General features: G+C 37.2%; 2 protein-coding genes across 2 annotated transcripts; both read left to right on the top strand.

Annotated features, from left to right (window-relative positions):
* Positions 1-2,271: 2,271 nt before the first annotated feature.
* Positions 2,272-13,810, top strand: LOC122979594 (CMRF35-like molecule 9). Its single transcript, XM_044347164.1, has 5 exons — positions 2,272-2,474; positions 2,732-3,067; positions 11,559-11,660; positions 11,796-11,855; positions 13,461-13,810. The coding sequence occupies exons 1-5, from the start codon at positions 2,435-2,437 to the stop codon at positions 13,808-13,810; spliced, it is 888 nt and encodes a 295-aa protein (XP_044203099.1). The 5' UTR covers positions 2,272-2,434.
* LOC122978864 (CMRF35-like molecule 5) lies at positions 7,075-10,029 on the top strand. The gene is made up of 6 exons (XM_044345905.1): positions 7,075-7,322; positions 7,580-7,915; positions 7,997-8,098; positions 8,234-8,293; positions 9,374-9,475; positions 9,649-10,029. Exons 1-6 carry the CDS (start codon positions 7,283-7,285, stop codon positions 9,825-9,827), a joined length of 819 nt encoding a protein of 272 aa, XP_044201840.1. The 5' UTR covers positions 7,075-7,282; the 3' UTR covers positions 9,828-10,029.
* Positions 13,811-14,047: the final 237 nt, after the last annotated feature.

The following is a 14,047-nucleotide window of genomic DNA, read 5'->3' as shown; positions in this document are numbered from 1 at the left end:
GGTTCAGATCAGTGCTGAATATTAGAAAGATTGAACACTAAAAACATTCACAGATCTAAAAGTGTAGGTTCACATCAGAAAGTATTAATGCATGTATCAAATACATGACTTACACACTCTTATCTATATGCACCACCTACAAAATATAGCCTACAAAGCTGACATGTTAACACTAGGGGTGTTAACATGAACACAAAGCTCACGGTTTGGATCATATCATTTGAAATCATATGGATTTGAGTAACGGATCAGATCATTATTAGGATCAGCGAAAAAAAGGGAGGAGACAAATAAAACTTTGTTTTCCATTTATTCTGTAACACACTTACAGCCAGAAACAGCAAGGAACTTTTGCCCGTGGTCTTTAATGAAAACAACATTTAAGATGTCCATTGTTTAAATAAAATAAAATATATAAAATATTCAATGCTCAGTTATTGCAATGTGAGGCATGAAACCTTCCTCTTTTAAACAGTGAATGAAACAGCCTCTGTCCACATCATCAAAACTTGATGATAACAAACATTCACCGCTAACGTCAGTTAGCAGCTAGATAGCTAATAAGCTGCTCAGCTGCAGCACATTAAACAGCGGGTAAACATAACTCAAATGTCACATCGGACCCGTTAGATGCTGGTTTCATCGTTGCTCTTCAAAATCACTGTTAGCGACACGCTGTCTGTCCATGACTTGTACTTACAGCACTTTGTTTACTTTGTCTTAAATGAGACATTAAATTTTGCAATTAAACCACAGTTCATATGCCTGCCGAATCGTGGGGGGCGATCTGTACGGATCACGGATTAACGACGATCTCTTACACCACTAGTTAACACTTGTTATTCCAGTTATTTTAAGCTTATTACTCAATATAGCTTAAAAACAAACTAAAGAAACTGTCAGAAGCAAGCAGCCAGACCTCCTACACACTAATCATACAACATCAACAGGTGACTGAACAACCACTCAATTAAAAATGAATGAATGAGTGAGTCCAGACAGCTCACTGTGACTGAGACAAAGAGAGAGAAGCTGTATCTGACTCACGTTATCTGACGTCTTCTTCTTTCTTTCATGGAGATTAAGTATTCATGTCATAACGTTCATCTGTAGCTGTTGGTCATCTTGTTTGTTAGTTAACAGAACTTTGTGGCTGCTGGTTAACCAATCTGATATCATTAGCAACAATGACAAACAAGCTAACTCTCCTGGTTGTTTCTCCGGTTGCTTCTCTCTCCAGCCTCCCCGGCAGCGTCCTGCAGCTGCTGCACTGCACAGACCAGATAATTTCTTCCATTAGCTTAACAACAGTCCTTAACAGTCCTTCCATGGATGTATAAAGAGTCCTTCAGGCTGTTACAACAAGCCAGCTGTTACATTGGCAAATGCAAGGAGCTATCTACTGCTGCTACTCTGCCTTACAGTGGAGGGAATTGAAGATGAAATCTGAATGATTTTTCATCAGAGTCTCAGATCCAACCGGACAGTCTCTTCTACTCCACCGTCAGCTTCAACAAGGACACAGACTGCAGCACTGTCACACCTCACTCTGCAACAGTCACATACTCCACCATCAGACACCAATCAACAGTCTACTGCAATGTCTGAGCTCAGTGCTGATGGTCTTCAATGTTTGGCACAGTATCTTCCTCTCCTTTAACTTTCTGTGTTATGCTCAACACATAATCACTTACATTTATAAAGACAGTAAATTCACAGGTTGTTGTGAATTAGTTATTGTATTAATTATTAATTTATCATTTAACTTAATACGGGACAGATATTATGGAAAAGATACAGATGATGAATTTTCATCATGTCCAGTACGTAGATTTCACCCTAATAAAATAAGATTAAATTCAATGTACACATTTTCTTCTCAGTGTGTTGTTTTGTGTTTTCTGTGAGCATGTGGTTAACTATGGTGAAGTAGTGGGAGGACACTGAAAAAGCGATGTTCACACCTACCACAATACCCCTCAAACACACACACACACACACACACACACACACACACACACACACACACACATACACACACACACACACTCACTCACACACACACACACACACACACACACACACACACACACACATACACACACACATACACACACACACTCACTCACACACACACACACACACACACACACACACACACACTCACACACAAATGATCTTAAGAAAAAGTGATGTGAAGCAAAGGAAGAGACCAGTGGAAAGGCATCACACAGCTCTAACTGAACCTCCCACGCTTCATTATTATCCCCATGACTTCCTGGTTCACTGTGCAGTTTCAGTAACATTTCTTGAAAAGGACGAATGCCTTTCATTGGATTTCAAGCTAGTTAAGTGGACTGAGAGTTTGTGAAGTGCAGAGAAACTATTAGACGCTGATTAATATAAAAAAGTGGGAATTTAACTAAAGGTCATAATGAGGAAAATGCTTCTTCTCAGCATCTGGTTGCTCTCTGGTAAGTACCGAACTCAACACACATTCAAGCCTCTAAAATCATCTCTGTACAGTGTTGATATTCTTTGGTACACAGTTAAGAACATTTGCCTTTTTTTCGACACTTTAAATTAAATTTATTATTGAATGTAAGCTCCTTTGAAGACATCCTGTTAAAGGATGACGTTCTCTTTATAAAACAGCCAAAGCTAAAGCTCCCTGCACATTTGACATTTTTGATTACAAAAATACTAAAATCTGTTTATTTTTCTTTTGCAGTAACCAGATGCTATCACCACAAGATTCTGGTATATTCAGGCCAGGAGGGAGGACTGGTTCACATCGACTGCCCGTATGACTCAGGATATGAAACATATCCTAAATGTTTCCTTAAGGGCGTCTATGCTTTTAGGGAAACTCTCATTAAAACCACTGATAAAATGTGCAAACAGAAGACAGAAAAGAGGAAGTATGATCTCTGTGATGACACAGAGAAAAGAATCCTGCATGTGACCATCTATAACCTGGACCTGAAAGATACTGGGACCTATTGGTGTGAAATGGATGCATATATTTATGATCCAATAATAGAAATTGACCTCAAAGTCCACAAAGGTATGTTCAAATCAACTATTCTCTTTCTATCTTTCTATCTTTACTTTTTGCTGTATTCATTCTTCTTCCTTTCTCTGACAGCTAATGCACCTGTCAAACCTCAGCCGGTCCCCCTAAATCCTCCTATTCAGACTACAATGGAAGCCATCACCATGACTCAGCAACAATCAGCAAGAACAACAGGTTATATAAACTATTTATTCTACCAATTATGTTCAGGAACATATTTACTTATTAAACAGAGACACATTCATATATATCAAATACATCTCCATAATCACAGGCATTTATCTGGTGGATGTTTCTTCTTTTTCTCAGTGACAGTGGATGCCAGCGTGACAACAGTGGGGTTCACAACATCTGAAGATGTAAACACAGGTAACACATCACACACACAGCAGTTTATTCAGATCATGGGGAGCTTGGCACTTCAAAAAGAGGTGTAACAATTTTCTGTGAAAAAGTCTTGCTAATGAAGCCATCTGGTGTTCAGTCTTTATAATAGACAAAACAAGTTTTACATAGCAGCTTTCAAACACAGAGGCAGTAAAAATACTTTACATGAAGGCAGAAAAATGCATTGAAACAACATTTAAAAACATAACAAAAAGGAAAGTGAAATCAATTAAAGAAGAATAAAATAGAATAAACTAATATTAAAATATACACAAAAAATAATTTCAGTTGAGGGAATAAATAAAAGGCAGAAAAAACCAGGAGAGTTTTTCATTTAGATTCACAAGAGTCTAAAGTTTTGGTGTATTTCAAGTGGCTGTAATCAATATTTATATATCAACAACGGATCAGAATCTTGTATGTGAAAGTTGTCGCTTGTAACTTAATGACACAGAATCATCACTCGACTCTCTGTTCTGGATTAACATCTTTCAGCTCATCGTTTTTGTTTTATGGTCCACAACTTTACTGTTTTGGTTCACTCTCACCGCTCTCATTGTGTTATTTTTGAAAACAGCAGGTAGATGCTGAATGTTCTGCTGAACATACAGTACAGTACTGGAGCATTTAGCAGCTGAAGAGCCAGATCAGTTTGGTGTTGGTTGAAATGTCAATATTGTGTTTAGAGCTTATTTCCTCTGCCCCCCAACTGGCCAAAAATCAGTTAATGTAGGCTTTAAATCATCATTTGGTTCCATCTTTGTGCAGAGCCTAGATACACAGTCAGCTGTTTCCCTTTCAGGGGTTTTACAACAGGAAAATGAATGCTGAATTAGGATGTCATCTAGTTTGTCATTTAGATATTTAATACTTAATTTCAACACTTAATGTGTTGTACAAGTTTATATACTGTAGTATATATGGAGGCATAAAAGAGCAGACTTTTTTTACTTAGAAATAAACATTTCTGTCAAGTAAAGCTGAACAGCCTAGAGATATATGATTGTAAACTCCATTCTTATTTTTTACATTTTTTAATCTGTAGTATATCTTTGAGTATTAGATGTATTTAATGTGATATTTCCTTCTGTTAGCACCACCGGCAGGAAAGTGGCTGTACTTGGTTATGGCTGCTGCTGCTCTGCTGCTGGTTTTATATTTAGGACTGAGAAGCCACAGACGTGATACAGCGAGAGGTAAGTGATCTCAATTTAATATTTATGTCTCTGCAACATTATTATTTAGCCAGTGAGTCTCTGACTGCAAATCAGGGGAGTTGGAGTTAAATGATTCTGCTCAATCTTTCAGTGTGCATCATGTCATTAATTATGGTTCAGATTTGTGAGATCTAATGCTCATTGTGTATTAGTCCCAGTCACCACCGGTTCATCTGACACCATATACACAACAGTAACCTGTTACAGAAGACGAGATGCCCACGGATCGGTTGGTCAACCAGTCACAATCCAGACTCGGAGGACTAATCCAGTGTTCAGCAACTCAATTAGCTCCTCTCTGCAGGACAGTTTCTCTGCACCGATAATCAATCAGCACAAGAACATCTGCAGCTCATCCACTGACAGAGACCAACACACTAGTGAGGACGACTCCCAGCCCAGGAGACAGATAACATTAGATGCCTCTGTGCTAACCTCTGTGGTGTACACCATCATCAAACACCCAAAGAATTAGTCCCAGCTGGTGTTATTGTTGTTTTATACACTCATTTCTTAATATTTATTAGTTTGTCAGTCAGTTCATTCAGTGGTGTGTTTGATTTCATCATTTCCTGTATTATCTTATCACTGCACATTCGCTTGTTTTAAAGTGTGGAATTAAAAATCAGATGTAAATCCAAATTTTTCTACTGTATCTTTGCCACACTCTCTCTCCAATACGCTGAACAACCTTCAGCAAGCTTTACAGCCTGTTTAAAAAGTCTTACAACTGGTCTAATTAACGACTTATAATATCTTCAGTCATTTTTAGAGTGTCAAAACAAAATGTTGGGGCAGAATATAATGTAATTCAATAACATATCAGTGATGGAAAAATGGGCAACAATTTATTGTTTTATTAATTATCATTCACTGTTTTTAATGAAGCATTGTGCCACCATTAAAAGAAGCTGGTGATCTTTCTTCTTTATTTTTCTTATTGTCAACAAATCTCATGTGAGAGCCAAACCAACAATTAATTGATCTACTTACAAAGTGTGATATATTGTATTCCTCTGTATCATAGACCTCGATTATTGTCCAAAAACTATTAAAAACACATCAGTGAGTCACACCGAGTCACGGTCTAGTTTGTTTAGAAACGGCTCCAAAGACTAATAACAGCGATTAAGATTGTAACTCTCAGGAGAGAAGTTCCTTGTACGGCAGACGCACTACTCATGTGCAGGAACGTGGTTTTATTAGAGAGCTTTGCCAGCTTGTTGTGCCACAACCTGTTGACTTTATATCACATTGTCAGTTTCTCAAAAAACGTCAGTGCAGTGATGTGGCTCATTGATATGTTTTTAATAGTTTCTGGACAACAACAAAGATCTACGCCACAGAGGAATACGATATATCAGGTGTTTGGATACACACACACAGTACTTCTAAGTAGGATAAGTTCATTGTTGGTTCTTCACATGAGATTAGCTGACAAGAAGAAAAATATAGAAAATTCTCAACCTTATTCTTTCAGAATTCATTGTTTTTCTAAAGGTCAAAGTAAAAAAAAATGTAGTTTTCATTTTTCAGGGATTCAAAGTTTGTCAATGTGTTATCACTCTTCATACAGGAAAGTACCGAGACACAGTTTATGCAACACCATCCATTCCGCTACAAGATGCACACACAGACATCAACACTTCCTCTTCAACAGCCAATGAGGATCAAGAAACAGACGGCAGGACCAGCAGCATCTTCACTTCGTCAGCTGCTCAGCATCAAGATACCAGCAGAGATCACAAAGACAATATTTACTCCAACGTCTCAGTTTCATCAGAGTCTCAGATCCAACCGGACAGTCTCTTCTACTCCACCGTCAGCTTCAACAAGGACACAGACTGCAGCACTGTCACACCTCACTCTGCAACAGTCACATACTCCACCATCACACACCAATCAACAGTCTACTGCAATGTCTGAGCTCAGTGCTGATGGTCTTCAATGTTTGGCACAGTATCTTCCTCTCCTTTAACTTTCTGTGTTATGCTCAACACATAATCACTTGCATTTATAAAGACAGTAAATTCACAGGTTGTTGTGAATTAGTTATTGTATTAATTATTAATTATTAATTTATCATTTAAGTTAATACGGGACAGATATTATGGAAAAGATACAGATGATGAATTTTCATCATGTCCAGTACGTAGATTTCACCCTAATAAAATAAGATTAAATTCAATGTACACATTTTCTTCTCAGTGTATTGTTTTGTGTTTTCTGTGAGACTGAAGTGTGCATGTGGTTAACTATGGTGAAGAAGTGGCAAGACACTGAAAAAGCGATGTTCACACCTACCACAATACCCCTCAAACACACACACACACACACACACACACACACTCACACATAAATGATAAACTGAAAAAACGATGTAAAGAAAAGGCATCACACAGCTCTAACTGTACCTCCCACGCTTCATTATTATCCCCATGACTTCCTGGTTCACTGTGCAGTTTCAGTAACATTTCTTGAAAAGGACGAATGCCTTTCATTGGATTTCAAGCTAGTTAAGTGGACTGAGAGTTTGTGAAGTGCAGAGAAACTATTAGACGCTGATTAATATAAAAAAGTGGGAATTTAACTAAAGGTCATAATGAGGAAAATGCTTCTTCTCAGCATCTGGTTGCTCTCTGGTAAGTACCGAACTCAACACACATTCAAGCCTCTAAAATCATCCCTGTACAGTGTTGATATTCCTTGGTACACAGCTAAGAACATTTGCCTTTTTTTCGACACTTTAAATTAAATTTATTATTGAATGTCAACTCCTTTGAAGACATCCTGTTAAAGGATGACGTTCTCTTTATAAAACAGCCAAAGCTAAAGCTCCCTGCACATTTGACATTTTTGATTACAAAAATACTAAAATCTGTTTATTTTTCTTTTGAAGTAACCAGATGCTATCACCACAAGATTCTGGTATATTCAGGCAAGGAGGGAGGACTGGTTCACATCGAATGCCCGTATGACTCAGGATATGAAACTTATCCTAAATATTTCCTTAAGGGCTTCTATTCTCATAGGGAAACTGTCATTAAAACCACTGATAAAATGTGCAAACAGAGGACAGAAAACAGGAAGTATGATCTCTGTGATGACACAGAGAAAAGAATCCTGCATGTGACCATCTATAACCTGGACCTGACAGATACTGGGACCTATTGGTGTGAAATAGATGCATATATGTATGATCCAAAAATAAAAGTTGACCTCAAAGTCCACAAAGGTATGTTCAAATCAACTATTCTCTTTCTGTCTTTCTATCTTTATTTTTTGCTGTATTCATTCTTCTTCCTTTCTCTGACAGCTAATGCAACTGTCAAACCTCAGCCGGTCCCCCTAAATCCTCCTATTCAGACTACAGTGGAAGCCATCACCATGACTCAGCAACAATCAGCAAAAACAACAGGTTATATAAACTATTTATTCTACCCATTATGTTCAGGAACATATTTACTTATTAAACAGAGACACATTCATATATATCAAATACATCTCCATAAGCACAGGCATTTATCTGGTGGATGTTTCTTCTTTTTCTCAGTGACAGTGGATGCCAGCGTGACAACAGTGGGGTTCACAACATCTGAAGATGTAAACACAGGTAACACATCACACACACAGCAGTTTATTCAGATCATGGGGAGCTTGGCACTTCAAAAAGAGGTGTAACAATTTTCTTTGAAAAAGTCTTGCTAATGAGGCCATCTGGTGTTCAGTCTTTATAATAGACAAAACAAGTTTTACATAGCAGCTTTTAAACAATGCATTGAAACAACATTTAAAAACATAACAAAAAGGAAAGTGAAATTAATTAAAGAAGAATAAAATAGAATAAACTAATATTAAAATATACACAAAAAATAATAGACAAGATTTCAGTGCAGCTGAGGGAATAAATAAAAGGCAGAGAAAACCAGGAGAGTTTTTCATTTAGATTCACAAGAGTCTAAAGTTTTGGTGTATTTCAAGTGGCTGTAATCAATATTTATACATCAACAATGGATCAGAATCTTGTATGTGAAAGTTGTCGCTTGTAACTTAATGACACAGAATCATCACTCGACTCTCTGTTCTGGATTAACGTCTTTCAGCTCATCGTTTTTGTTTTATGGTCCACAACTTTACTGTTTTGGTTCACTCTCACCGATCTCATTACGTTATTTTTGAAAACAGCAGGTAGATGCTGAATGTTCTGCTGAACATACAGTACAGTACTGGAGCATTTAGCAGCTGAAGAGCCAGATACGTTTGGTGTTGGTTGAAATGTCAATACTGTGTTTAGAGCCTATTTCCTCTGCCCCCCAACTGGCCAAAAATCAGTTAATGTAGGCTTTAAATCATCATTTGGTTCCATCTTTGTGCAGAGCCTAGATACACAGTCAGCTGTTTCCCTTTCAGGGGTTTTACAACAGGAAAATGAATGCTGAATTAGGATGTCACCTAGTTTGTTATTTAGATATTTAATACTTAATTTCAATACTTAATGTGTTGTTCAAGTTTATATACTGTAGTATATATGGAGGCATAAAAGAGTAGACTTGGATTTTTTTTTTTACTTTGAAATAAACTGAACAGCCTAGAGATATATGATTGTAAACTCCATTCTTAATTTTTTAATTTTTTAATCTGTAGTATATCTTTGAGTATTAGATGTATTTAGTGTGATATTTCCTTCTGTTAGCACCACCGGCAGGAAAGTGGCTGTACTTGGTTATGGCTGCTGCTGCTCTGCTGCTGGTTTTATATTTAAGACTGAGAGGCCACAGACGTGATACAGCGAGAGGTAAGTGATCTCAATTTAATATTTATGTCTCTGTAACATTATTATTTAGCCAGTGAGTCTATGACTGCAAATCAGGGGAGTTGGAGTTAAATGATTCTGCTCAATCTTTCAGTTTGCATCATGTCATTAATTATGGTTCAGATTTGTGAGATCTAATGCTCATTGTGTATTAGTCCCAGTCACCACCGGTTCATCTGACATCATATACACAACAGTAACCAGTCGCAGAGGACGAGATGACAGAGACCAACACACCAGTGAGGACGACTCCCAGCCCAGGAGACAGATAACATTAGCTGCCTCTGTGCTAACCTCTGTGGTGTACACCATCATCAAACACCCAAAGAATTAGTCCCAGCTGGTGTTATTGTTGTTTTATACACTCATTTCTTAATATTTATTAGTTTGTCAGTCAGTTCATTCAGTGGTGTGTTTGATTTCATCATTTCCTGTATTATCTTATCACTGTACATTCGCTTGTTTTAAAGTGTGGAATTAAAAATCAGATGTAAATCCAAATTTTTCTACTGTATCTTTGCCACACTCTCTCTCCAATACGCTGAACAACCTTCAGCAAGCTTTACAGCCTGTTTAAAAAGTCTTACAACTGGTCTAATTAATGAGTCAGAAAGACACTGAAAAGGTGATGTGGCCCCCTCCCAAAAACACACACACACACACACGCATAAAGAAACTTAAAAAGTGATATGAAGCAAGGAAGGAAGAGGCTAGTGCACAAGCTTCACACTTACATCTATAATTCAACTTACCCTCGCTTCATGATTAAACCCACAACTTCCTGGTTCACTGTGCAGTTTCACTAACATATCTTGAAAAGGCTGAATGATTTTGAAGTGCAGTGAAACTAGTGGACACTAATTAAAATAAAAAGTGAGAATTTAACAAAAAGGAGGAAAATGATTCTTCTCAGCATCTGGCTGTTCTCTGGTAAGTACAGTGTACAGTGATATTCTTATTTATACAGGTGGGAATATTTGCTTTTTTCAAGCCACTTTACATTAAATCAATAATTGCATGTCAATCCCTTTGAAACAAAGCAAAACACATTCACTTTGATATTTTTGGCATAATTTTCTATTTCAAAAAAATACAGTTTCATGTCATGTATCTTCATGTATCCTCCTGTTTAAAGGGGATCTATTATGCTTCTAATTATTTGTCATATATATAATGTCACAATGTCAAATGTTCATGTTAAATATGGCCAAAGTTTCAAATAATGAGGTAAACATATGTAGATATAATCCCTGTGAGCAGAGGGCTCCGGCTTCAGTCAGCTCTGAACACTCGGTTTCCAACAGTTTTTTCTGCTTTCGAGACGAGCTGACATCAACTGGTGCCTGATTTCTTTATCTGCTCCAGGCACAGCTCGCACGGTGCAGGGAGATACTATGCAGTCGTTTGGTGACAGCTGAATAACATTTTAATAGCTATGTTACCTTTGTTATTTCCTGACAGCAGACGTTTTCCACATCAGTTGGCATTTTAGCGCCTTTCCCACACGTAACTTACACCATTATGTCACACAATAAGCAGGTAATGAGCGTAATATTGACCAAACAGAGACGTCTTGCTCTAATCTTTGTTTGCTGCTGCGGATGTTCATCCTAGAATAAAAATATAGAGCTGGAAATGAGCATAATAGGTCCCCTTTAAGGATGACATTTGACCATTACAAAATAATCTGCTGTGTTTATTTTTCTTTTGAAATAACCAGATACCACCACATCTCCTCCTCATATGACGAAGTATTTCCTTAAGGGCCTCTATGGTCAAAGGGAAATTGTCATTAAAACCACTGATAAAATGTGTAAACAGAGGACAGAAAAGAGGAAGTATGATCTCTGTGATGACACGGAGAAAAGAATCCTGCATGTGACCATCTATAACCTGGACCTGAGAGATACTGGGACCTATTGGTGTGAAATAGATGCATATGTGTATGTTCCAAAAATAGAAGTTCGCCTCAAAGTCCACAAAGGTATGTTCAAATCAACTATTCTCTTTCTATCTTTCTATCTTTACTTTTTGCTGTATTCATTCTTCTTCCTTTCTCTGACAGCTCCTGCACCTGTCAAACCTCAGCCGGTCCCCCTAAATCCTCCTATTCAGACTACAGTGGAAGCCATCACCATGACTCAGCAACAATCAGCAAGAACAACAGGTTATATAAACTATTTATTCTACCCATTATGTTCAGGAACATATTTACTTATTAAACAGAGACACATTCATATATATCAAATACATCTCCATAAGCACAGGCATTTATCTGGTGGATGTTTCTCCTTTTTCTCAGTGACAGTGGATGCCAGCATGACAACAGTGGGGTTCACAACATCTGAAGATGTAAACACAGGTAACACATCACACACAGCAGTTTATTCAGATCATGGGGAGCTTGGCACTTCAAAAAGAGGTGTAACAATTTTCTGTGAAAAAGTCTTGCTAATGAGGCCATTAGGTGTTCAGTCTTTATAATAGACAAAACAAGATTTACATAGCAGCTTTTAAACACAGAGGCAGTAAAAATACTTTACATGAAGGCAGAAAAATGCATTGAAACAACATTTAAAAACATAACAAAAAGGAAAGTGAAATCAATTAAAGAAGAATAAAATAGAATAAACTAATATTAAAATATACACAAAAAATAATTTCAGTTGAGGGAATAAATAAAAGGCAGAGAAAACCAGGGGAGTTTTTCATTTAGAGTCACAAGAGTCTAAAGTTTTGGTGTATTTCAAGTGGCTGTAATCAATATTTATGTATCAACAATGGATCAGAATCTTGTATGTGAAAGTTGTCGCTTGTAACTTAATGACACAGAATCATCACTCGACTCTCTGTTCTGGATTAACGTCTTTCAGCTCATCGTTTTTGTTTTATGGTCCACAACTTTACTGTTTTGGTTCACTCTCACCGATCTCATTGCGTTATTTTTGAAAACAGCAGGTAGATGCTGAATGTTCTGCTGAACATACAGTACAGTACTGGAGCATTTAGCAGCTGAAGAGCCAGATAAGTTTGGTGTTGGTTGAAATGTCAATATTGTATTATATACAATATATCTCCAATACGCTGAACAACCTTCAGCAAACTTTACAGCCTGTTTAAAAAGTCTTACAACTGGTCTAATTAATGACTTATAATATCTTCTGTCATTTTTTAGACTGTCAAAACAAAATGTTGGGACAGAATATAATGTAATTCAATAACAGATCAGTGATGGAAAAATGGGCAACAATTTATTGTTTTATTAATTATCATTCACTGTTTTTAATGTAGCATTGTGCCACCACTAAAGGAAGCTGGTGATCTTTCTTCTTTATTTTTCTTATTGTCAACAAATCTCATGTGAGAGCCAAACCAACAATTAATTGATCTACTTACAAAGTATGATATATTGTATTCCTCTGTATCATAGACCTCCAAAAACTATTAAAAACACATCAGTGAGTCACACCGAGTCACGGTCTAGTTTGTTTAGAAACGGCTCCAAAGACTAATAACAGCGATTAAGATTGTAACTCTCAGGAGAGAAGTTCCTTGTACGGCAGACACACTGCTCATGTGCAAGAACGTGGTTTTATTAGAGAGCTTTGCCAGCTTGTTGTGCCACAACCTGTTGACTTTATATCACATTGTCAGTTTCTCAAAAAACGTCAGTGCAGTGATGTGGCTCATTGACATGTTTTTAATAGTTTTTGGACAACAACAAAGATCTACGCCACACAGGAATACAATATATCAGGTTTTTGGATACACACACACAATACTTCTAAGCAGGATAAGTTCATTGTTGGTTCTTCACATGAGATTAGCTGACAAGAAGAAAAATATAGAAAATTCTCAACCTTATTCTTTCAGAATTCATTGTTTTTTTAAAGGTCAAAGTAAAAAAATTTAGTTTTCATTTTGCAGAGATTCAAAGTTTGTCAATGTGTTATCACTCTTCATACAGGAACGTACCAAGACACAGTTTATGCAACACCATCCATTCCGCTACAAGATGCACACACAGACATCAACACTTCCTCTTCAACAGCCAATGAGGATCAAGAAACAGACGGCAGGACCAGCAGCATCTTCACTTCGTCAGCTGCTCAGCATCAAGATACCAGCAGAGATCACAAAGACAATATTTACTCCAACGTCTCAGTTTCATCAGAGTCTCAGATCCAACCGGACAGTCTCTTCTACTCCACTGTCAGCTTCAACAAGGACACAGACTGCAGCACTGTCACACCTCACTCTGCAACAGTCACATACTCCACCATCAGACACCAATCAACAGTCTACTGCAATGTCTGAGCTCAGTGCCGATGGTCTTCAATGTTTGGCACAGTATCTTCCTCTCCTTTAACTTTCTGTGTTATGCTCAACACATAATCACTTACATTTATAAAGACAGTAAATTCACAGGTTGTTGTGAATTAGTTATTGTATTAATTATTAATTTATCATTTAACTTAATACGGGACAGATATTATGGAAAAGATACAGATGATGCATTTTCATCATGTCCAGTACGTAGATTTCACCCTAATA

Source organism: Thunnus albacares, chromosome 3 (genome assembly GCF_914725855.1).
Source record: "Thunnus albacares chromosome 3, fThuAlb1.1, whole genome shotgun sequence".
In the NCBI taxonomy this organism is placed as follows: Eukaryota; Metazoa; Chordata; class Actinopteri; order Scombriformes; family Scombridae; genus Thunnus; species Thunnus albacares.
This window is presented reverse-complemented; position numbering and strand designations above follow the sequence as displayed.

What these genes read in the sequence shown, in the direction of transcription:
- LOC122979594 (XM_044347164.1), top strand. Translation starts at nt 2,435, where the DNA reads ATGAGGAAAATGCTTCTTCTCAGCATCTGGTTGCTCTCTG. An exon ending in CAGCATCTGGTTGCTCTCTG is followed by an intron (nt 2,475 to 2,731) that starts GTAAGTACCGAA and finishes TTTCTTTTGCAG; the next exon opens with TAACCAGATGCTATCACCAC. An exon ending in TGACCTCAAAGTCCACAAAG is followed by an intron (nt 3,068 to 11,558) that starts GTATGTTCAAAT and finishes TTTCTCTGACAG; the next exon opens with CTCCTGCACCTGTCAAACCT.
- LOC122978864 (XM_044345905.1), top strand. Translation starts at nt 7,283, where the DNA reads ATGAGGAAAATGCTTCTTCTCAGCATCTGGTTGCTCTCTG. An exon ending in CAGCATCTGGTTGCTCTCTG is followed by an intron (nt 7,323 to 7,579) that starts GTAAGTACCGAA and finishes TTTCTTTTGAAG; the next exon opens with TAACCAGATGCTATCACCAC. An exon ending in CAGACGTGATACAGCGAGAG is followed by an intron (nt 9,476 to 9,648) that starts GTAAGTGATCTC and finishes ATTGTGTATTAG; the next exon opens with TCCCAGTCACCACCGGTTCA.